We start from the raw sequence: 24,642 nt of genomic DNA, 5'->3' as shown, positions 1-24,642 counted from the left end.
TCACACATGATTGCTGTGTCCACTTTCTTTTCTCTCCCAGAGATTTTGTTTGAAATGGGACAGGCTGAGGATGCTAAAAACACACACAAACTGTGAGCTGTCTTTTCTAAAAACACTATTTTTAGATCAAAAGCATAAAAAATAAAACCCGACCACCAACGCCCTCAACAATTTCTCGCAGTTTTGCACAGAATAAGTCTGCTTTGGTCCTTTAAACTTTACCTACACTAAACACTTTAGCCGTTTTGTTTTCATTCTTCTTCGGAGCTTGTTGCCTGCCTCCAAAACACGAAACCCTTTTTGTGAGCGAGTGTAAGCCTACTCAGCGTTCTGGCAACAGCGCTGTCAGAGCCTTTGGTTTACAAGACTTTCATTATGAAGCTGTTGTTGTACAGCGCAGACCTCTGAGGGCCCAAGTGCTGTCAGCATTGATGATAAGCTTGACCTAATTATGCACGGGGGCACCAGTGTGTAGTGTGAATGTAACAGAGTAAGACAGAGAGGGAGGGAAAAAACAGAGTAGAGGAGTACAAAAATAAACTGGTTACTGAGTGACTGATTGAGAGAGTTTAAAACATATCAAATTAGAGAAAGGAAATGATTTTGGGGGCGCTAAAATGTGTTGCTGTGTGTGCAGGAACACAACGCAGGCAGGGCTAATCTTTGCCGGCCAGTGTGTGGAAAACTGTGTAATGACATTATTGCCATCCTGACACGAGGCAGTGAGCGAGAAGCGGCCTCTATAACTTGATCAAACAGAGTGCTTTGATGTACATAACTGTCACGTTACATCGCGCTGCCAGGACACACAAGCGATGACATAAAGCACGCACTAATGTCAATGTAATGTAAGGAATACTTTAATGTAGTGTGCAAATGCTTCCAGTGGTGTGTGCTTACAGAGACTCTGTGGCCACCACCCTTTGTGCCAGCCCGTAGAGAGTCCCGCTGTTAGTGAGGACCACCAGCTGGCTGAGATGGGGGCTGGGCACCTTCTCCTTCCTGTCCTCTGCTGGGCCATGCACCCCTGCGTTCTCCCCGACAGCCTCCTGAAAGAAACACAGGTGGACTTTAGAAAACTAACACGAAGGAAACATTGTAATATCACTTGAAGCAGAGGGAAGCGCAATCATTTCCCTGCTAATCTCTCTCTCAGTGTATGTCGTCCTGCGATCACTTTAACATTTAATCTAACATAAGAGCAGTTCAGATGCATCGTCTAAAGTGCAATCAACTTTGAGGGACCCGGTCACAGCCGAAGCCCACACACAGTAAAGTTCTGCTGACCAAACACTCCTGAAGCGGCAGCATTAATCGTTCTGATACATTCTAACACTCCATTTATCACTCATTTTATCCTTTCAATCGAAAAACTACTGAAAGAGAAATAGAAAGGTTTCAACCCGGCTCTCTTCCAATCAACCACAATAATCAGCATCTGCATAAAAAACAATAAAGTAATGTCTTGGTGGCGTAATGTATTATGTTGGCACACAGAGCTTTGTACTCTGTGACTGCAAAGCCCCCTGAAACAGCTTCTGGCAGATCAATAGCAATCACGCAGGTAATGAACAAATGGGAGCCATTAATGCTGCACCGTATCGTCCACTTACGCACTACCGGCCAGTGCAGTCTGGGTCTAATATCGTGTACGAGCACTCCTATTCCAGAAGAGCGGTGGAAAGCTTTTATAACCGAGGTCCTGCCAAGTATCCAGAGTAGAGACAAACTGTTGTAGCATGAAGATTAATGAGTAAAAGTAAAGCAAATGGTTACATCACTCCTACGTGGTCCAAAAAAAGATGGCAAGAATTCGAGAAATGTCAAATCCTGCCTGATAAAAGACCTTCATGCCACTACTTTATTATCACTGATAACAGATGAAAAACATTCAGTAACAGCAGACAAATAACCATTTCTGAAATGAAAGTGTTTTACACAGAGTGACGTGCTCCGTATTAAAATGCCAGCAGCGGCTAAAACGGGCTATAACAGCTCGGCGTACGCACTGCTGCAAAAATGCACAGAATGCAGCTCTGTGGACAATTTATGACTCAGACAAGCAGGAGCTATGCTGTCTCCCTCAAAGTGATAACTTCAACCTTTACACAACCTCCAACTTATCTCTCCGCATTCAATCAAACGCGCAGTGTTGCCAAAATCATCATCGGTCTGAAATTGACTCGGGGAGATTAACAGTTGATCTATATTATTTTACAGCAGTGGGGATCTAATGGTTTCCCTGCGGAGACTGCAACTCATCGCGGGAGCGGCTCGAAATAAACATGATTGAATTTAATTGAATACTTCTCAGCGCAGATGGTGAAATTAAATAAGCCTTCAGTAACTAGGTAAGGCTAAAGTTACTCATTACGTCTTTGTTAGAGATTAAAAGATCGCATAAAGTTTTCCCTGAATTATTAAACCTGAACTGAAATTAGACTGCAAACGAAAAAAAATATGACTATTAACATTTTTGTTGTATAATTCACAAACGGCACATTTCCTTTTTCTTCTGTAAGCAACCAAAACACTTAAAAAACAGAAGAAATAATGCACACTTTCTTTACTTTGTCAAAAGGCTGCAGAGCGTTCACCAAAACAGCCACACTTTGGCCTAATACAGCTGTGAATGCAGTTATTCTAAACTCGGGGAATCGGAAGAACAATTTGAGCCCCAAGTTAAAGATGCAGTCCTCGTTTACTGAGTCATTTAATCACACATTTAATTTAGTTCCTTGAAGGGTTGATACGCATTAATTACTCTTTTTTAAATTATGGCTGTCCAAGGCTTTTTACAGTGCACAGAAATGCTTAACAAATTTATAAGTTTCTTTTATATTTACTGGGAAAATAAACTGAATTCCCATTTTAACACACAAATTTGAGCCGGCACACTGGACTTGTCTGAGAAGTCACAAAGTAGTCAAGCATAAAATTCAACCACTGAAAGTAATTTTTAAATAACTTGAGGTTTAGTTGTTTGTCTGCTTTCATCATTTTGATTAAAGACCACCATAAAACACAAAAAAAGGACATTGATAAACACCAGTACTATTAATTGAGGCTAAACCTTACACTGGGAGGGGTCTAATAAATGTTTTAAGCACTATATGCTGAGAAAACTCAGTTTCACATGCTTAGTCATGAGTTACAATTTTTTGATCTACTAAATCTGCTTTAAAAAGATACAAAGGCATCTCGAACACTGCAAAGGGTTCAAGTCGCCACAATGAGCACAGCTGTCAGCATTTTAAACACGTCCCTGCACATAAACATGACAAACGTGTAATGGTTATGGAGTTAATCCAGAAAGGCCATTACTGCCCTCTTCAAACTACAGCAAATGACGTTAACATTTGGAACGGGATCATAGCAAAATAAATAAATAAATGTTTCGCTGCAGTGGCCAGCAGCCATTTGTACGTGTGACGTTGCCAGATCCTACAGGAACTTGCACACAAACATGCAAACGCAATAAATATTCCCAGAAAATCAAATGAAAACTATTTGTGCGCTTGTTCTTGTCATTTTCTTTTGTAACAGCAGATCTTATCATATCAGCAGCTGGTTGGACACTATGGTCAAAACGCGCCTCTTTACAAATGCAGCTGCTTTCTCTTTGTGGAGTTTTGGAGCTTTAGAATTCAACCTCTTTCACTTGTTTCTTCTTTTATATCTGCGTCTGCAGTGTTGGGAAAGCTGTGCTTGCGGTGGGGGGGATGGTGCCTAAAAGGATCTTCGGTACAAAGAAGTAGGGTAAAAACACCTCTTTATATGTAAGATAGCCTAACAGAGAGAAGTGAGCAGCATGAGGACTTTTGCCAGTCAGCAAAAAACAAATCCACAGGTTTACCATGAATAAGAACATTACAGTGCTACATTACAGTTGTATACAAGAACTGTACACTGTCCTTTGAATGAATAAAATAAATCTCAAGCTGCATTAGTTTGACATTAAAGCAAAGTTTGGTTTGGTCTATTTTTAATGACGCTACATGACGCTTGACCTTTCGTTTGTTGTGCCTTTTCAGCATAAAAACAGGCTTCTGAAAGACATTTGGGAGAGAAGTTGTGTTTCCTTTCCAAATTCATGCGAGTCTGCAGGGATCCTCCAGGTAAAAGCAAAAAGCTGGGCTGAAAAGAAAAATGTGGTGGGCGGGAAAGGACAAACACAACATCGATGACATTTAGGAATTTATGCGTGTGGTTTTCAGAATCTACAGCACAAATATAATCAGAGACGTGGAACAAACTTGGGGAAATCTCACTAGGGTTTAGGGTAAAATGTGCAAAAAAAAAAAAAAGTCTTGCCTGACCCCCTAATGTTTACTGGTTTCTAAGCGAAATGCTTACGCTATTATTATTACATGTTTACTAGGGGTGCAACGATATTCGTATCAATATTGAACCGTTTGATACAGTGCTTTCGGTTCGGTACGCATATGTATCGAACAATACAAAATTTGTAATTTATTTTATCAACTTTCCTTCTGACGATGCTGTCTGTGTTGAGCGCTCAGTGAATCTGCGTTCGACTGCTCCGCCTAGGGTCGACAGTGCAGCCTAGGCGGAGTAGTCGAACGCAGATTCACTGAGCGCTCAACACAGACAGCATCGTCAGAAGGAAGAGCGCAGGGCAAGCTAGCGAGACAGAAGTTAAGCTCTCCTTGCAACATGGACCTCCCCCACCCTCATTCAGATCTGGCGTTTGGAATTATTTTGGTTTTCATGTGACGTATGACCCTGAAGGTAAGCGAGTCATGGACTAAAGTAAAACAGTATGTTGGATGTGCCATGCAATGCTCAATTACATGGGTGGGAACTAGTGTGTTAGCGCAGTTAGCTCGTTAACGTGTTGGCCGTCTAGCCCCATGCACGGGGCGATCGGCGGTAGCTCGTTAACGGAGATTTGCCGTGTTGTGGCGTTAAGGTCATTTCAACGAGATTAACCTGAAAGCACTAGTGGGAACACAACGAATATGACTGCACATTTACGCCGACATCATCCTAGTGCAAAGACAAAAACAACAAGCATGCTACTAACTTTAGCCGAGTCATTTAGACAGCTGTTAGCACATGATTCTCCTTATGTGTTTAATATGCTGCTGAGAATATAGCCCAGAAGAAGCGGATAGTATAGCTTTTATTTTGGAAAGAGACATTTCTCTGTAATAAACTCTCTTTTCCAAAGATGAGTGATTCCTCGATCAGATACAGGGCTCGCAATATCGCTAGCCCGACGTCCCGGGGCTAGCGATTTTTTCAGTCGGGGTACCAAAATCTATCTCTGCCCTGCCCGTCGGGCTTTTGTAGGAAGGAAAAATATATGTCAATGCTTTTGCATTCTTTCGGAAATGTAGCTGGGTAATTATGTCATTGGCATCGGTGAGCCACTGTCAATATGTGACATACTGAAGTCGCGTTTGAATTTGCGCTTGTTTTTTGCTTTCACTTTGCAATCACGCGAACTGTGTATAGAGAGCGACAGTACTGATCTGTGAGTGATGATAATTTGCGCACCAATTCCTCTGACATCGTCTTATTAATCGTTAGCTTACTATGCAAACATGACAAGTGAAATCTCCCGCAGCAAGCTTAAACATGTGAGAGGTTGATCGCGCAGAGAATCGCTGAGCTTATGTGAGTACGTGTGTAAAAGCAGCAGGATTTATATTTCAGTTCTGCTGAGCCAAATAAGACAGGTCAGGGTGAAGAAGTGACAGCCAAAGAAAAGCTTACCACAAAACGGAGAAGTTATGACAAATCAGACTATGAGGCAAAAAGAAAGTGCAGCTTTATGGTTTCATGGACAAAAGAATTTCTGTGGCTGCAATATGACGAGCTAAATAACCAGGGCTGCACATAAGTGGTCCGCAGGTGCGCATTCGCTGTCAAAATAAAAAACACGCACAAGGGTTAGGGTTAAATTTAAAAACTGTACTTTTGAGTTAAAATATATATTTATAATTTTAATAAATGACAAATTAAAAAGGCATGGACATTTTTTTGTATCGAAAAAATATCGAACCGTGACACCAAAGTATCGAACCGAACCGTGAATTTTGTGTATCGTTGCACCCCTAATGTTTACAATAGCAGCAGCATTTGATTGTGTGTAAGAGCAAGAAACATGATATCCCAGTGTTATTGCCCTTTGGTAGCCTTGAATATTTCAATCCATTGTTAGGGATAAACATGCAAATTATGTCTGATGCTTAGGAAATCATTTAGCGTGACAATGTAATGGATACAAACAGATGCATATAATCAAAAGGCATCTGCCATGTTTCCAGACAACAGGAAGCTCCTTGTCGTACTGAACCGCTCTGTCACAGAGCTACGACTCAGACACAGTAATACGTGAGGATGTTAGCAGCTGCTGCATTTATCAGAAAACAGATAAAAATACAACTTAAAGATATGAAGACATCAACCCTTCAGTCATCATTACGGACCTACTGTAATCAGCTGTTGTGTAACTTGCATTTTATTTGATACGCTCGGAGATAAAAACCACAAAAACAATGATCCCTTCACTTTTATGATGGCACTCAAAATGACAGACAGACAGATAAAAGCAAAGTAACACCATGTGCCTGCTGCATTGCCAAGTATGAGAGAAAGAATGCCATATTGGACAAATTAAGAGTCAGTGATAGATTTTTCAACGTCATACGAGGGGCTGAAGGATGGAGGGCGCTTAGCTGGATCTTTCCATATAGCGTGACTTATAGTGAAGAGGTCATACTTCATTTGATTCATATCCTGCAGCTGCTGAAGGCATTTAGGAGGAGTTTAGATAGTTCTCTGATGTCCCACTGAGACAAATAGTGAAACTGCATTTTCATAATGAAGTTCAGAGTGTAGATGATGTAGACCAGGAGTACTCTGCTCTGCCTGGGGGCCACTTTTGCAAAATGACGCCAGGCCAGGAGCCCGTTAAAAACGATATTTACCCAAAATCAATAAGTAGTACAAATTCCATTACTCACCTCAACCTATTAACTACATTAACTTGGGACAAGGAAACAACTATGCACATGTGGCTGATAAATATTATATTTTTCTGCATTTAGCAGCTAATTATGCATCTAAATTACTAACGCTTTGAAAGTGTTCTAACAAAAATTATATCTGGATACCCTTCAATCAATTCTTTTTAGAGATTTAATAAATAAGCCAACATGGGATGGTGGGCCTGATTTGGCTGGTGGATCATTGGTTGATTATCATCAATATAGAAATAAGTTTTGATTATTTTCACCATTTACTATAATGGTGAATGGCATTTTCTGGCATACTAATCATAAAGACCAGTATTTGCAATGGAAATATTACTTTAATTAAAAATCAGCAACTACGACAACCTAAAAAATGTGTCATTGGGGAAAAAATAAGAAAACCAAATAAGTAGTCTATCTAGTTAGTAAACAGTCTAAATAAACACAATGACTTTACTGGACTTTGGGTTTTAATAGCATTTTAATGTTTAAAATGCTAAAAAAAATTGATAAATTATGCAATTTTGGAAAAAAGGTTACATTTTTATCTCAGTCTTACTATAATACAGCAAGACCTAGTGGCACACAGGTGCATCCAAGGCCCTTAAAAGTTCTTATCTACATCACATATTATGATACATATACATAAGAAGGGATCATTTTAGCCCAGTGGCAGGTATGAAAAAAATTAATTAAGAAAAACACCCTATAAAAGCTTCCCATCATTTCCATTTCATGTGTAATGCTTTATTTATATCCACTATTATAAATACACTATGATGTTGCCTGGCAACCACCTAAGGATGCACTAGAACAACATTTATAAAGTAAAATTTGAGCATGTACTCCTGTAACTACTGCATCCAAATCCCCCAAATGATCAGAAAAATGTTGAATAATATCCAATTAATCATAACAATATTTTAGAAAGAATTTAAAATCAAAACAAATAAACATATTTGGAACATGGCTGATGATTTTGAGTATTAGATTGCATTAGATAGATGCCAGTGTAAAAAAGAATAATAAATATATAAATAAATAAGATTAAAAAGGACTTTTGGAGGAAGTAATTGAAATATTTTCACTCTTTTTTTGTACATTTTACTAAATGACTAATAAAAAAAAATTATTTAGATCCACTGATTACCAAAATATTTTTTTGTTCATGTTATCTGCAGTAACATTAAATTGAAAAAGACGAAGAGCTACAAGATGAGGTTTTCTTCAATATAATAAACAATACAGAGTCAATTTATTGTTCTTCTCCTCCACTATGAGAAAAGAAAAGAAAAGATTGGACAAATCAAAATAAAAACGAATCGCGTACTTGCTGGTTGCATTAAGTTAATTATAAAAAACATCTGAATTTATCTCTCTGTGGAGAAAAAAGAAAGTGTTGTGAGGATCCAAGCATGGTGAAACAGCTCTGCTGTGAAAGCCTGAAATTGCATTTACTGCAGTTGTCACAGCAGTCTCAAAGTCAGAGCCAAAGGCTGAGTACACACTGTTCACTGAGAAGAAGATCTTCACAAAGCACACAACTTTACAGAGGACATTTTTGCATTTCCCGAGGCAGCGTTCTTTCTATACAGCTGACATCAGTTCGGTAAGAAAATGTGCTTGTTTTCGTTTTTCAGCGTGAAGACATTTATCTGAGTGTGCTAATGTAAATGATCGTCGAGCTCTGACTGTTTAACCTGGGAAACTGGAACACAACAGGCAAGTATACCATTAATCAGAGCAGTAAGTGCTGGCAAACAATGAAAGACAAACGCTGCATGGAAAGTTATTTCCACTGCAAGTCTAGACCATTTTACAGGGTACAGGGAAAAGGTAGAGATTTGATAGGGTGTTCTTGTCTAATATTTTCATGTGTGTGCGCATGCACGGGTTTGTTGGTATGGGTATATATGTATGTATATATATATATATATATATATATATATATATGTGTATGTGTATATATATATATATATATGTGTATGTGTATGTGTGTATATATATATATATATATATATATATATATATATATATATATATATATATATATATATATATATATATATATATATTAAATATATATAAAATTGTAGGTTGTGTATCCTTCAGGTGTTAATGGGGTTATTGAAAATGTGTATATGTGCGTATGTGTGTATATACGTAGGTATGGATAGATAGAAACATATATGTGTATATAATTAAAAAAAAAAAAAAAAAAAAATTACACATAACATATAATGTAATTACAAGGAGGTATTTCTGTAGTCTATTGATACTAGATAGTGGAAAAGGGGTGGGATTAAATAAGCTTATGCTTCTTCCTGCTCCTTTTTGAACATGGACGTTATTTGGAGTTGTGGTTGCTCGTTTTCCTTTTGTTTGCTTTGTTCATTTGTCTCTTTTAATTCTATTTTTTTTTTTTATACTTTTTCAACATGTTCAAAATAAAGATTCAATCAATCAATCAATTTTGTCACAGTGATCACTGTTAGCCCTCCATCTACACAGCCCAGCTGTACAATAGCTATGGCAGGGGTGGGCTGAGCCCATCAGAACGGGCGTCTTGCCCACCAAATCAGACTTTAGAGGAAAAAAATGGGTTTTCGTCAGTCAGTGCTAAAAGAGGCATATAAACTTATGACTGTGTGGGCACCTTACAGCTTGCATACTCAAGTCTCACACTGCCCTCTTAACGTGATCTGATTTACATATAAATAACATTCAGAGGAAGCAGACAGCTGTCCCTCAAGTCAAGGCAGCAAATAAAGCGCACACACATTAAACTACTAAAAATAAATAAATGGCATCTTTTAATAGATATCAAACTCTAACGTATTCAAATCAGTATTTGTGTTTCATTTTAGAGTTCCTGTTTACCCGTTGTAGCAGCTTTTGTGCTGGTTACACGTGTCGTGATGCTCTGGCTAAGCTAACGTGTTTCACATTCACTAAAAATGCTCATTTTGTTAAATGCGTCTGAGATTTTCCCTTATATGTAATTTTTCTAAATAGCTGCAGGACGCTGAGAAAGAACCCGCGAGCATGCATTAGCGTTTCAATCTGATGTGTGTTATGACGTTAAAATGTTATACTGTGTCCTTTTTGCAGTCTGCCTCTTTCCAAACTCCAAAATAATCTGTGCTTCTCTTTCAGAGGATAAATGTCTGGATTCATGCAGGGACTGATGTTCTTCAGCCTGTGAGAAAACCATCTTACAGCTGCTACATGCTGCTTGGAACAAATTAGTGTTTTAAAGATTAGTTTAGTCAAGACTTTATGTACTGTGCTTATTTTTCACATCTCAGAGAGAGAAGACGCCATCATTTGAACTGGGACTGAAACCACCAACCCGTGGGATACTTGTCAGCTGCTCTAACTTCGGGTTTTTGTCTCGCTCAAGTTGCTCACTTATTATTTCTAGCTGCCCACCCTAACACAGCAGGCTAGAGCCAGTCCTGACATCTACTATTAGGCTGCCTACATATCAGGCAGCTGTAGAGATCCGGGCTTATATGACTCATCTTACAGCATTGCTCACAAGCACTGTATTGTGACTTACCAAAGGAACGATCTGTCGTCAGCATCCAAACCACCATCAAACATTAAAACGCAAGATTTGAAACAGCTATCGCCTGTCAGATAATTTATTGGTGAGTTTATGTGAGAAACAGTGAAATGTTTTCCAAATAAAAGAAAAAAATGTTTATATAACCATATTTGCAAAAATCACAGCGTGTAATAGGCACAGATTTCTTAATAAAGTAAACCAACAAGCATACAGGACCTTTTAACACTGGTGAAAGCGGCATTAAGCACTCCGCTCACGCCCACTAGCGATCGCTACTGCAAAATGCAGAGTTTTTTATTACCATAAAGAGCCGAAAAGGGAGCTGGAATTTTGTCAAAACTGTCCTCTAATTAATTTTTAGAAAGAGTTATTCAATGCACATTCCTCAGCTCAATTAAATTAATCTACTGTACATGAACAGGCTGTTTGAGTAATGAGCCCTGAATATTTTCATCTAACAGTTTGGGCAATCTAAGCAATTATTCAAATTATTTTAATCAGGACAACTGTAGCAGGAGGTCTTTGTTGATAACAAAATAATTAAGAACTCCCTTGGACTTGCACCTGAAGGAAATGTGGCCTAGTTTAACTTTAACTAAACCAAGAACAAAGAAAGAACGAGGAACAGTTGACATAAATCGAACAAAAATAAGATTCTGAGATCAGTTAGATAGATGTTCACTAATACAATCGCCAACATGTCACAGTCTTACCTGCACCTCTGCAATGTTGCCTAAATAGTCTCAGGTAACCGTAATATGAGATCTTGTCACTCAGACGAGCATCACTGTGCAGAATGACATATGCTCAATGCTCAAGGCCATTTTTGAAATCTAAATTAAAATCTGAGTTTGACAATTATATCTGCAAATATATATATATATATATATATATATATATATATATATATATATTTAACCTAGTCCATCCTTGGTACAAGTGCCAACTTAAATTAAATAGTACATACTGGGATGCTACAGTATTATTTGACCTGGTCATGCTATTGGCCATAAAAATAAAATGATGCAATGCTTTTCTAAAGGTATGTAGGTCTGAAAATACTAGTTATTTTAGTTTATTGCTAGGCTGTTGCTGCGCAACATGTATAATTCAGTTTTAGTGAATATAAATGAGACATTACTGTCATGAGATTAAAATTATGGGATGCTTCATAAGGGAATATAAGTGCATAAAGGCAAAAAAGGCCTTTTTATACTGTTGCAAGGTGGTTTCCAGGAAATCTGCCATAATATATGATGCATAACTTCACTTTTTTTAGATGCATTTGTCATGAAATAAATATTACATAGTGCTTTTATAAGGTGTTATAGGTGCATAAATGTAAAAAGAAAAAAGGTCATTTTAGCCTGTTGATTTGTGGTTGCTAGGCATAATATTTGACGTAGATACAGTCCATCAGTGACCGAAGACGTACCCGTGTGCCAAGTTTGGTTGCTCAACTGCTGAACGTTTAGGAGGAGTTGGCAGACAAACGCACAGACAGATTTTGTGTATTACAGTAAGATGAGTGTAACTTAGACTGCTCATGCAACAAGAATAACCTTTCAGTCATCTTTCAGCATTCTATAATTTCATATATCACCTCTCTATTATTAACTTATGAGGACAACAATGTGGCCGTGAATAGTTGCAGCTCTTATTAATAACTGACATTTAAATTCTTATGTGAAAACAAAATGTACTTACTGTATTAGTTTTAGTTTTAACTTCTAATAATGTCATTAAATGCTTTATGAAAGTATAATTAATAATCGGCAATAATTAAGTTATAAGACCTTTCATTATCTCTAGCCCAGTGCAACACTTTATACAGTTTACTGAGTGATGATTAAAGATAAAAATGATTAAAGTTCACCAGTGGGACGTGAACAAGAATTTGAATTCTTCAGTATTAAAGAAAAAAGAAATATCTACGTAAGTGTCTAAATTCTTAGTATAATCTCATGCAGCATAATGGGGCCAAAAGTGGAGCGAGAGAACAATTCCTTTCTTTGTGAGCTCACCGTGTTTTAATTATCTGTCTGGCACTTTGAAGTGGCCTTGAGTTAACAAAGCATTTTAAAACCTCTTACACTAAACGATGAGGAAAAGAAAAAACTTCCCTCTGACAGACAGTTTTGTTCTTTTGTTAGTTTGCCCTGGATAATTCCTTAACAAAGTAACAGGCAAACGCACTAAGTAAACCAAACCTTCGACTTATGAGACGTTGATATGATTCTTATTAACTAAAGATTTTTTTTTAAACTAAAACATCAATTTGGTACAGGCACAATACAATTTCCCAAACCCAAAATTGAGGCCTTCCAATAGCTTGTTTTCATCTTCACTTTCCTATTACTGAAGACTAAGATGCACAAAACTGGAGACCTGAGTATTCATCATTTCACAACAACACAGATGGAAGAAATTCAGGACTTTTACTACTTTCCCTGGAAGAACAATGAGAGCTCCACTTTCCGTTCTGAAAGCAAGACCATCTTACAATTTGAACTGAACTCCTACAATAAGCAGCCGTTTGTCTCCAGAGTTCTCATGCACACCAAAAGAGCAGAGCAGGTGCTGGGCTGTATAAACACATGAAAATAATCAACAGTGCAATACTGCAGAATCCAGTTTTATTTATTATTGTGCCTTGGTACTGTGTAATATATCTCTTCTTCAGATAGACTTCAAAATTAGTATAATTTTTCAAAAAAAAAGAAAAACAAACAAACTCCACAGCATTCAATATGTTCTTTGTAAATAATAAATAAATATACATGAAGTTTAAATTCTGTACTGACATTAAAATCCAAGTAATTGCAAATGTTTTTTTACCGTAGTTTTTCTTGCAAAAGTACAAAAAAGACAGAAAATTCTCCCATTGCTGAAACCAATGTAAATGTCAGTTATGATGATGATAATGTGAACTTTGCTAACATCCAGTAGTTGAGAAAGAGCAGCTTGCCTAAATGTCCACCGTCCTCGAGGACTGGAGTATTCTCTGCAGAGACAAAAGGCAAAACAAGTTTTGTTTCTGCCTGCGAGGCATTGACATCCTAATTGTTTCCCCATGTGGACCAACAGCATCATTAAATATGAAGACATCAAGCATCAAAGCCAGGCGCCGTTGTGCAATGAAACTGAGCAATGACGAGACAGCTTCTAAAACTGAATATCCGGGGAGGGAATTCAAATCAGATAAGAAGCAAAGTTTTGACTAATACAGAAAATCAGGGATGCGGGAGAAGCTGGAAGGCTGTCGATCCCTGGTGTTTTTCCACTTACAGATCAAAGATGAGAGGGCTAAGATATTTAACCAGCTGAATACAATCCTTAATGATGACAGACAATTGTATCGACATATGCTTGTGAGTGTGAGATTCTGCTGTCTTATGATATCCCCATGGGATATATTACGCTATTTCTAATACGTCTTTCAGGGTCAAGTGCCACTAAAGCCTTCTATCGATCAGGATGAACTGTTCTTCTCTGAAAAATACTGCGTTCTGCCAGGGGAAACATTTTGCCAGCCTCCTCTTATCTCATATTTGCAATTCCAACTTAACATAGCACCCTTACTATTGAACGCAAAATCACCCGAGTGCTTCAGTTTCCAAGCAACCCTACTGCAATTGTGCAGCACAGAAACAAACAATAGCTGCTGGCTTCCTTGTTTCTTCTAAACAGCCACAGCCAGCACTGCAGGCAAAGGATTTCACATGGCTCAACAAATTCTCTGGTATTCTGGATCACGGCCCACCTCTGGTGGATAATCTATTTGATTATTAGGTTTCCCTGCATGTCCATTGGGTGATTTATTAAGTAGCATAATTTTGGTTAGCAGTCTGAGCTAATTTTGCGGTGGGTATTGGAGGCGCTGTGTGTCCACAGCTGCAGACGTCTGAGAAGACGACCTTCTCACTGAAGAAAAACAAATATAAAACCCCCAAACATTTACGTCCCTGTTACACGTCCCTACAATATCTTCACACTTGAATGGTCAACACTGTCATCTCACAGCAAGAAAATCCTGGGTTGGAATCGTCCACTCAGCTGGGGCTTTTCTGTGTGGAGTTTGCGTGGACTTCCTGTGCAGGAGATCACTCCAGTTACTCCGGTTTTCTCCCAGAGTCTGAAGACATGCATGTTAGTTGAACTTCCTAAATTGGCTGTAGGGTGTGTGCTTGTCTGCCTGTTTGCGTTTACTCTGTCATGGACTGGCGAGAGCGTGTGACAGCTTGGATAGTATCCAGTCCCCACACAACCCTGGACTGGACAGTCTTGCCTTTGGGTTTTTGAAACAAACAGCAGGTTTGGCAAGTTTAGCTTCCCAGCCGTTCAGCTGATCAAAGCTAACTGGTAAAAAAGACAAACTTAAACTTTTAAATAATATTCCCCTGGGGAAAAAAATAATAAACCGAATGGTACAGCACACTCTGACAACTTTGTAAATATGTAATAACACTTGTCGTGGAAGAAGCGTCACGCTGGGAGTGGAAAAGTGATCTCTCAGTTCAAGTGTCTCAATCTATCGTGATTGACTGCTCACTCCTCTCCAATCCATTCCATAGAGATTTATGGCCAAGTGGAACGGACTGTCTACCAGGCAATTACTGTCAAGTGGATCCTATTGCACCTCTTTGTCACTCTAATACTAGAAATTTGGTTCTCATTAGATGAATGTCAAATGGAATTAGGGCTTTAATTTATTTTGTGTGACACCGCCCATCCTCTCCAAGCCCATCTTTGAGAACTTCTTTTCCCACAGCTGCTGGTCTCTTCACCTTCTTTGGGATGGCAAAACAACCATCTTACAGGAAGAAAAGGCTTTTGCTTGACGCGCTTTGGCTTAGAAAACTAGACATGAATATTATGCCTATTTCCAGGTCCACACTCTTCAACTCTATTACAGTAGCTTTATGTGATTTATGACTTGTAATAAGCCTCATTTGTCTATACTGGGTCTTAGTTATCTATTGACTGAAACAATTAGTTCTCCTCCTGTTGAGCCTACCCTCTCTTTGAACCAGCTTTGCTTTGATTGGCTGCCCCTCGCAAATGAAAGGTTTGAAAAGCAGTGGGTAGGAATTTGACGTTATTACATATATCTGCTCACTGTTATCATACAAAGAGTCAAGGCTAGTAAAACCTGACTGAAAATGAGGTTTCTGAGCAGTCTGAAACCTGACCCTTGAGCTCACAGGGATTACTTGTACATATGCTAATCTCATCATTTGAAACTTTGGCCATATTTAATATGAGCATCCACTATCCTAATAACACATATGACAAAAAAAAATAAGGAAAATCCTAATAGTTCGACTGAAACCAAAATAAAATGCGCGGCGCTTGGTGTTGGGAGTAAAGATAATGCAGCATATAAATCAAAAGATTTCAACCGAAGTGCATAATTTTGTTTATTGAGTTGTGCGTCACAGTGGGAGATGTGATGACGCTTTGGCAGAAGCTGACGAGACGTTTTAGACAGGAATCTGTGTTACTGTATCCGGGGGGATATACTGTCTCCTCATTGCAGCGGAGGAGCATGACCTGCAGCTGGGCCTATCAATAAAGTGTGTGTGTTTGTGTGTGTGCGCATGTTCAACTAAAACTCCAAGAAAACATCAATTCTTGCAATATCTTGACAGCTACAGTATAAACAGGAACACCATGGTGCTTAATAGTGATCTATAATCTTTGTCACATGGCACTCCCCCTTGGATTGTTGCATCATTAACAGTGCGAGACAGCAGGCTGCGACAGAGAGGCCAGCACGGACAATGACATGCCCTCGTGAGCGACGCACAACTAATGAGTGCGTTCAGCGTGCAGTCTCTGTGTGTGTATGGGTGAAAAAGAAATGTCGTTTGTTTGTGTGTGTGTGTGTGTGTGTGTGTGTGTGTGTGTGTGTGTGTGTGTGTGTGTGTGTGTGTGCTTTTCATGACATATAACTTGCAAGTGTTGACTGTGCCAAGCCAGTATAAAAAACCACAAAAACAACACGAGCTTAGGGGTTATCACTGTGATGCTGGGAGACACATATGAAGTCTGAGAAGTGAGTGGAAAGCATTCAGTGCTGTATAAACACCTTTGTGACAGTAGTACTATAAATCTGTAGACATGATCATTTGCTTGTTGAAGTTCTGAATGTTTTCTCGTTTTGTGTCTTAAGACTGATACTGATACCGATATTTGGTGACCCAAAACATCGATATTCCGATACATAGGCCGATACTTTTAGTTCTTCCAGACACAGGAAGTATAAACAGATCTCCCAAACATGTTTTATCTGTTGTTATTTATTCTGTACGGATCAGCTGACTGTTGTGTTTGACGTAGTCCACATGCTAACAGGGAGGCTCCAGAGTGCTCTCTGGTGGACAAATTATGCAACACCAACACTTATAATTTTGTTAAAGGGTCTTTTTCACTCTCCTTTTATTTTTTTAAAGTTAAATTTATCAGCTGCTATATATGTTTGATATGGAGAGATCTGAAAATATTGGCTAATATTGGCTGAAAATAACAAGCAGGTGCTAGTCAGTGCAGCTTTTTTAGGTACATTTCTACAAGCAAGCTAATGTCAGATTCGTGGTGCCAACACAGAAATGACCCGACTTCTCATTGTAGTTTCAGTGCCAAGCCCAAAAAAGCCATCGTCCCACTGTACTTGAAAGACGAAAACCCCATGATCAAGCTTATGGGCGCGCAAAGACATATCTAATCAATGTATCACGACTGAGGGTAGATGGTAGAAATCGAACGGGGAAAAAAGGGAAATAATTTTCGAGCTGTATGATCTTTTCTTCATCCCTGGATCGATGTGAGCAGTGTATACTCACTCAGAAGCACCAATAAACTGCAGGACAACAAGCAGTTGTTTGTGCTGAGAGCTGAGAGGCATGTAATCTCTGGTGCACAGCTGCTAAAGAGAAGGAGGTGACAGGACAAACAGATGAGATGGAATGATAAAAATTGAAAGACGTGACGGCGAAACAGTTGCACAAATAAGTGCGATAAACCAGCGGACTGATTGAAAGATGAAGTACTGTTGGTTTGCGTAGGGAGATAAGTAAAAGGTTAGTCAACCCGGAGGTGGCTTTCCCATCATTTCGTTGCAAAAGGCAAGCCTTCGTCAGCTCTCCTCACAACGTTGCCTGCAGCAACGGCTGTCAACAGCTGTCACAGCTGAACCTTCTGGCAGCGATAATATGGCTACTGATGGGGTTCATGACATTATTCTGATATGGCAAAGTCGTCTAACCTGCCCCAAGCAGTATCACCAAAGGAGGTGAATTTTTGCAAGTGAGAATTTTAAACAGATGATAATTCTACACAGCATCCAATTCCATTTCAATGAAATAGACCGTGCGTGTGATTAAACATTATGTAACAACTGTTTTGTGTAATACAGCAACACATCCCTCCCACTCATGCTCCCTAGCCGCCCAACCTTTCAAACACTTTAAACAAAATAGTGAAAGTCCACAGTGAGTGGACTTGAAACAAAAAGTGTCAGAGCCAAGCTACCCGACAGGGTTTCAGAGAGGTAATCAAGAATATGAGAGGTAGAGAAATGGAACATAAACTAAGAGGTGATCTTTTACTTTCCCAGTGGAGTCCTAATTTAAACCGAAGGCACGCTGTACCTGAGACCAGATGAGATGGAATCTCGCTGGTACTCATATGGGACTCTGTGTCATTACGAGCACATTGGTTTTGGAATCAGACAGTTGCGATGGCAAATCAGGTGAACAAAACCGCAAGGATTCAGCAGCTCAATTGACATGCAGTGTGCAATTAACTTTATAATGTGTTTACAAATGAGGTCTTCCCTGTCACGATCTCTGGAGTGTGTCAGTTTATGTATCTGTATGCAGGTAGAATAGTTTCTGTACTCTGTAGAAATACATCAGCATGTTCACTGTGCGGTTAGGTTACCAATCTTTAAAAAACAAGATAGAGAAGGATTTATAGTCCGCCTCATCTAAGAGAACAAGCTTCTGCGAGATTTATGTGAGTAGGTCATGATGTAAAACACAGAAGAGTAAAAGGAGAGCAAGACAAGGACGAAAAAAAGAGACAAAATAGGGAGTGCTGTGTTAGTTTGGAATATAGGGCATTTTCCCAACATTAGATGATTTATTAAGATGAGCTAAAATAGCTTTGCATGAGACAAGATGGGCTGAAAGCATTTGCCACTACACTGGAGAAAGGATGGGAAGTTACAAAGCCAGACTGCATCGCTCCTCCAAGGTGGTTGGAAATGGCTCTTAATCAGGGGGCAAAGTGATATGATTTTGCTTATTTGAAATATGAATGCGCATCCGTGTGCTTTCGGGTTAGCACGCTTCTGTCTTCTGAGAGGACTCGTGGGCTCACAGAAACAGAAATGCCTCAGTGCAATTCGACTCAGTTCTTTTTGTTCTCTTTATCTCTCTGCTTTCAGTTTGTCTGTTTATCTGCGTCCATTTGATCAGCTGAAAAAGTGAACACATCACCCGCAGGCCTGTCTGATATTGGAAAACAGCTCACAGTTTACTCAGAAAAGTACTCAGGTGTAAATAGTCACTATTGGGCCCCCTGAAGGGAGAAAACATGCAGCAGCATGCAACATTTAAAGTTTAGATCTTTATTCTTTCCTCCGCCTTCATGATTCATAACTCTGTTTATTGCTTTTTGTTTTCTTCTTCTCGTCAGACCACCTCCAAACTGTGAAGCTATAGAGACTACAAGCAAGTAGCAAGAAAATTGCCATTATGGGGTTTTGTAAAACAAAGCAATAATGTGCTGCTAACTGTTGAGGGAAGAGAAAAAAAGAAGAGGAAAGTGAAAAAGAGAAAAGTGCCAATATTCTTGGGCTTTCGATGTATATTCAGTCCAAACCTTCCTGTTTCGGTGCAACAACCACAGTTCACAAAGGTGGAAAGATTTAAAGTTATTTTTCAAAACAAAATCCTGACACGACAGCCGTTGCTTTCCCCATTTACCAGCATGCAACGAAAGCTTTCTCCAAAGCAAATGATTTATAGCACTTGTACTAGAAGCAGACTGCAAACGGAAACCAAGCAGGGTAAAGAACAGAAAGTTGTATCCTCAGCTTATTCACAAACACAGATTACCAGGTAAGGTAAGAAATCTGTATTTCTTTACCTAAATACACACTTACTAACACCTACTAACAAGTAGCTGCCTGTAGCTACATCACACCTGACATGACGCTTACTCGTTGTTACTTGAGTAACTCCAAAAGCACAGTGGGAGGCAGAGCTGTCAGTGATCAGGCTCCACTCCCGTGGAAGAAGTTCCCACTTTGGGTTTAGCTGGCAGACACCTTGGGTGTATAACTTTACGATGAGGCCTACAGTAAAGGTTTGCTCAAGTGACCTAGAACCTTCCTTTAGCTTTGCTGTTTAGGCTGCTAGACAAAATATCATGAAGTACTGAACACATCTCCTCTACTTTGCTCTGCATACATTCATATGTGACTATTGCACTTCATTAGCGTTCAGTCTTTCTCTCGCCTGCAGTTTGGGCTTTTTCCTTCTCCGTCCTTGCTCTCTGTGTGTTTTCCATCAGTATCTGTGCCTCAGGAGCAACATGATCCTTATCTGTGGTTACTGTCCCTACCAGCCTGAAGGGAGTTTATAGTTATTTAGTTTGTTGTTTCTCTTCGGTCTTTGCCTCTTAGTTTTCCTCTAATGCTAATGAGTTGAGGCAGATGGTTGCCTTTCCCTAAGCCTCATCCTGCTGGAGATTTGGTCCACTGCAAAGGGAGTTTCTTCTCTCCACCACCACCAAATGCACGCTCACACGGGATTGTAGGGTTTCTTGCTATGATAATGCAAAATAGGCCACGAAAGGCATGCAAATAAAAGGCAGAAGCAAGAGATGACAGTTGTATGATCATGTAACAGGAGAGACAGACTGCAGAAAGACACATTATCAGGCAAAAGGTGGACAGCACCACACTAATTGTCACTATGTAATATCACAGTGAGGAGCAGCGCTAGAGAGCCCTAATGGAATAACACACATATCCACCCTGGCCTGCCCATTTAAACAGAGGGAGGTGTACACGAGTCTGAGTGACCACCGGCCAGATAATGATGACCCATAATGCATGTTGTGACACCGGCTGTGGGCTCTCTAAACAATGAGACCACACGTACAGCATGGTCAGTACGGACAGAATGGATGGCCAAAAAGTGAGAGGAGCGACATTAAGAGGAAAGAGGTGCATAAGGATGGGAGGACAGAGGCGTGAGAAGGTGTGTTTGTGTCAGAAAATGAGACAGACAATGAGATAATGCACGCTGGTAAAAGAGTGAACAGAAGAGAAGGTGAAAGAGGAAGAGCGAGACGCAGTCTTACCATATCAATGAGGCTCTCCTGGATCCGGTTCAGTGTGGTTCTCAGTCTGCTGCTGATAAGGCCCAGACCTGATGACTCATACTGTAGAATAGACACAGACACACACACAGAATGAGTGTTTGAAATGTGCACAAAAATCTTCCCTCTATAAGAACACACACTTCAACAGAGTGTAAAAATCACGCTCACACCGGGACATCTGCTCTCATCTCACGTAGTCAGAGACAAAAGAGACTTCGCTTTCTGCTTCTAGCCAACTCTAATCCTAAAGAGGGAGGAGCAGCTGGGAAGAACCAACATCAACAATCAGACAATCACGCTGACAACAGAAGGTGACAGACAGAGCTCAGAGAAAAACGAAGCGGAGAGGGTGAAAGCGAAGAAACCTCAATGCAAATGCTTCTGAAATCACTCCGAGATGTGCTCGATGTCGCCTGTGAAAGCAAATCGCGCACATCTTAAGGGCTGGAAAACAACCACACCACGCATGCTGGATTCTCTAAGCAGCACAACCGTGAAGTAGTCGGAACACTTCAGGTTGTGCCTCTTACCAAGCAGGCAGGGCCCACAACCCTGGCGGTGCCCGCCTCTCTGCTGCCGTGAGCTTGCAAAGATGGGCTTGGGACGGGCTTACGGATGACGAACGGATAGCAAGAAAGGAAAAACAAAAAGCAAAAGCTTCAAATTAAAGACTCTGGAAGAAGAAAACACAACTAGAAAAAAAAAACAGAAATATGAAAGCAAACAAACATAATTCGATTAAATGAAGTAGTAAGTGGAATTTTTCTGTTCACAAACTTTTTAAGTTTTCCATTTATGACCAGCAGGAGCTTAGTAAACCGGGACTCATCAGTTTGTAGTGTGTAGCAGCTGAACATGCAGAGAGGTGGCATTGTGAAAACCCGATGCCCCTTTAATCTCTCTCAGTTTAGTAACATCTTAGAATTAAGTGTCACTGCTGTGTGTGTCCTTCTTGCTTTTTGTTTAAGCTACAAATACCAACAGACCAAATGTTCACAGACCGCCTTGTATAAAAACTCAATGAGATGTTTTGTTGAAACTGAACTTCTTTTTCACATATTAAATGGGATGAAATGTCTAGTTAAAAATCTTTACATTGACAGAAAGGGCAGTTTCACTGCTTTTGGCCCAACTGAAATCAAAGCCGGTTGTATGTGTGTGGCATCCCTGACCTTGATAGTCAGTGACGGACTTTAAAAAGCTCTCAGGTTGTTCATATTGCTTTTAGAAACTTTTAAACACATGGAAGGGCATCAGGAGGAAAAACACACATCTAGTAGTTGTCGATGTCAGCGTGGGTTTGAGATACATGCTGTTTGGCAGAGGCTGTTCAGTGACCATTGTTTAGGTAGGAGGAAGTAGAAGTGACAGTTTTTGGGATGTAGGTTTTTTTTTTGGCTTCAGTTTTGAAGATTCTGGTGCAGTCGGGCGTCGTTTGGTTTTATTGTAGGCCACAGGTGAGAGTCTGTACTGCTGCACAAGATAAATAACATCCAGTACGAGTGGCAGCTAGGAGTTGAGAGTGAACCCCTTTTTCATTTCAGTAGGCAGCCTTTACCCCCGACCATTTCTGCCATCGTTACTCAAAATGAAAATATTCTGTTGTCTCCATTTGCCTTCCATCTTTCAATTCACACCTCTTTTTGCCCTTTTCGTACTATAGCCCTCCACGGCGTCTTCCCAGAGCTAAAACCGAAGATTTTCCCCCCCCCCCTTGAGGTTCAGCTTTCTACAATTTTCAAACATTAATCACTTTTCTCAAAACTGTGTTAGCAAATCTGCCTGTCACAGCCCCTGGAGCAGAAAACCCGGCTACTATTGACGACGGAGAATCTGCGAGCAGGGCGCATAATACATCTTTAGCATGTGTGACACCGTCAAAAGCGCGGCTTGCCTTAACAAGGCAAACACACGCAGATAATGAGTGTATTTACCCTTTTGAATATTAATGCCACACATTACTCTTCAAGTGGGGGAGTCAAGCAGGCCCATCTTGATTCCAGCTGTGTAAGGAGAGCAGAGCCTATAGGTCAAAACGCCAGCGTATGTGACTAGCAATTTCCAGGAGCTTTTTAAAGATTCATGGGGACATTAGCATTTAGCTGTCGGTGGCTCTTCAAGTGAGACCATTAATGAAAACGGCTGGGTTCATGAAGTGACACTTTGAGGTCTAGAGTGGATGCGGTGGATAAATAGTGGTGGTAAAAGTTACAGAGTGATGCAAACAGAGAGTGAAAATGACACGGGAAGATGGTGAGAGTAACAAGCATGAAGAAGAAAAATTAGATTAAGCTTTTGGGAATGTAGACGGTAGAAAGAAATGGCTGAAGGAGCCGGCTTAAGCAACAAAAAAATGATATACGCTTAAAGACAAGGTAGGCAATGATACTGAGAGGCTGACATATTCTGCATCGGTGACAGTGACCCACTGACAACTTATCAACTCTCAACCTTTCCTCATTTCTCCTTGACACACACACGCACGCACGCCAATAATCCGAGTTGGAGGGGCCCCCGTGGAGCTTTCATCCCCGTTATCTCTTCCACCTCAACGGGATAGAAGTCATTTTGTTGCCATCATTATTGCATCCCTGAGGGTGATACTGACACAAATGCTGTTTTCTTCTTTCTTTGTGAGGCACAGTATAAATGACATAATAGCCTTTAGATTGAGTGGAGGGACCGGGCTCGCAGACTGCATCCTATCGTTCAGCTTGAATTTTTACTGTGAGACAGACAGTAATGAGAAAAGATGGAAGCGGTGGTTATTTCACATCTCACTGTATATCATCTAATAAACATTTTAAAAAAAGAAATAATAAATGCAGGCAATCTCCATAAAGCACCTTACTACTGATGCAGCAGAAGTAATATTAAGCAATTTGTGTCAAGAAGTTATATTCTGGAGCTTTGGAAATGAGTATGAAGGTAATTTCACAACAACAGAACATCTACACTGCGACCGCAGACGCAGTCGGCATTACAATGAGCAAAAACAAAAATTCTTGATTACTTATGAGGTTTACTTAACTCACAAGATTATACTTTTTTCCCCCAGCTTTTCCCTGTTTCATCTTTTATGGAGCTTTTTTTTTTTTTTTTTAAATTTGCCATTATTGGGAAAGACATTCAGATGCATCCGGAACAATCAGAAAACAGCAGTCAATGAGGCAACCGTGGAAGCGCCAAAAATAAATGCAGTTCCTGGAGTGGCCTCTTGAGTCTGTCTCCAAAAGTGAGTTAAGCAACACAGACTTCCATCAATTTTCTGCCACTTATCCGAGTCTGGGTCACGGGAGCAGCAGTGTAAGCAGATACCCCCAGCTGTCTTTTCTAGCATCAAGCCAGCCCAGATATATAACCCTGCCAGCATATCCTGAGTTTGCCCACAGGACATCTTCCCCATGGCAGATGACTGACACACCTTTCAATGTGAAGGAGTAGCAGCTCTACTCTAAGCTACCGAGCTCACCGTCCCATCTCTAAGAGAGAGCCCTACTAACCTTCAGAGGAAGCTTGTCTCTGCTGCTTGTATCAGTGATCTCATTCTTTTAGACCATAGGTGAGGGCAGAATGGAGATCGACCAATAAATTGACAGCTTCGCTTTCACACCCAGCTCTGTTTTCTGTACAACAGACTGATACCGCTTCTGTATCACTGCAGATAAT

General features: G+C 40.0%; 2 protein-coding genes across 4 annotated transcripts in view; one reads left to right on the top strand and one right to left on the bottom strand.

Moving 5' to 3' along the window:
- The window catches only part of vps50 (VPS50 EARP/GARPII complex subunit), a 123,819-nt gene that overhangs the window by 17,580 nt on the left and 81,597 nt on the right, over positions 1-24,642 (bottom strand). Inside the window, exons 22-24 of one of the 2 annotated variants that reach the window (XM_026156666.2) lie at positions 21,504-21,581; positions 20,953-21,033; positions 901-1,049 (exon numbers count right to left, since the gene is read on the bottom strand). In XM_026156666.2, coding sequence (XP_026012451.1) covers positions 901-1,049; positions 20,953-21,033; positions 21,504-21,581 — 308 coding nt within the window. The remainder of the gene's footprint in view (positions 1-900; positions 1,050-20,952; positions 21,034-21,503; positions 21,582-24,642) is intronic. The other variant, XM_026156667.2, reaches the window with a different exon arrangement.
- The window catches only part of LOC113014875 (uncharacterized), a 51,673-nt gene that overhangs the window by 8,359 nt on the left and 18,672 nt on the right, over positions 1-24,642 (top strand). The gene's annotated exons all lie outside the window — the stretch shown is intronic.

This window comes from Astatotilapia calliptera, chromosome 22, assembly GCF_964374335.1.
Source record: "Astatotilapia calliptera chromosome 22, fAstCal68.1, whole genome shotgun sequence".
Classification (NCBI taxonomy): domain Eukaryota; kingdom Metazoa; phylum Chordata; class Actinopteri; order Cichliformes; family Cichlidae; genus Astatotilapia; species Astatotilapia calliptera.
This window is presented reverse-complemented; position numbering and strand designations above follow the sequence as displayed.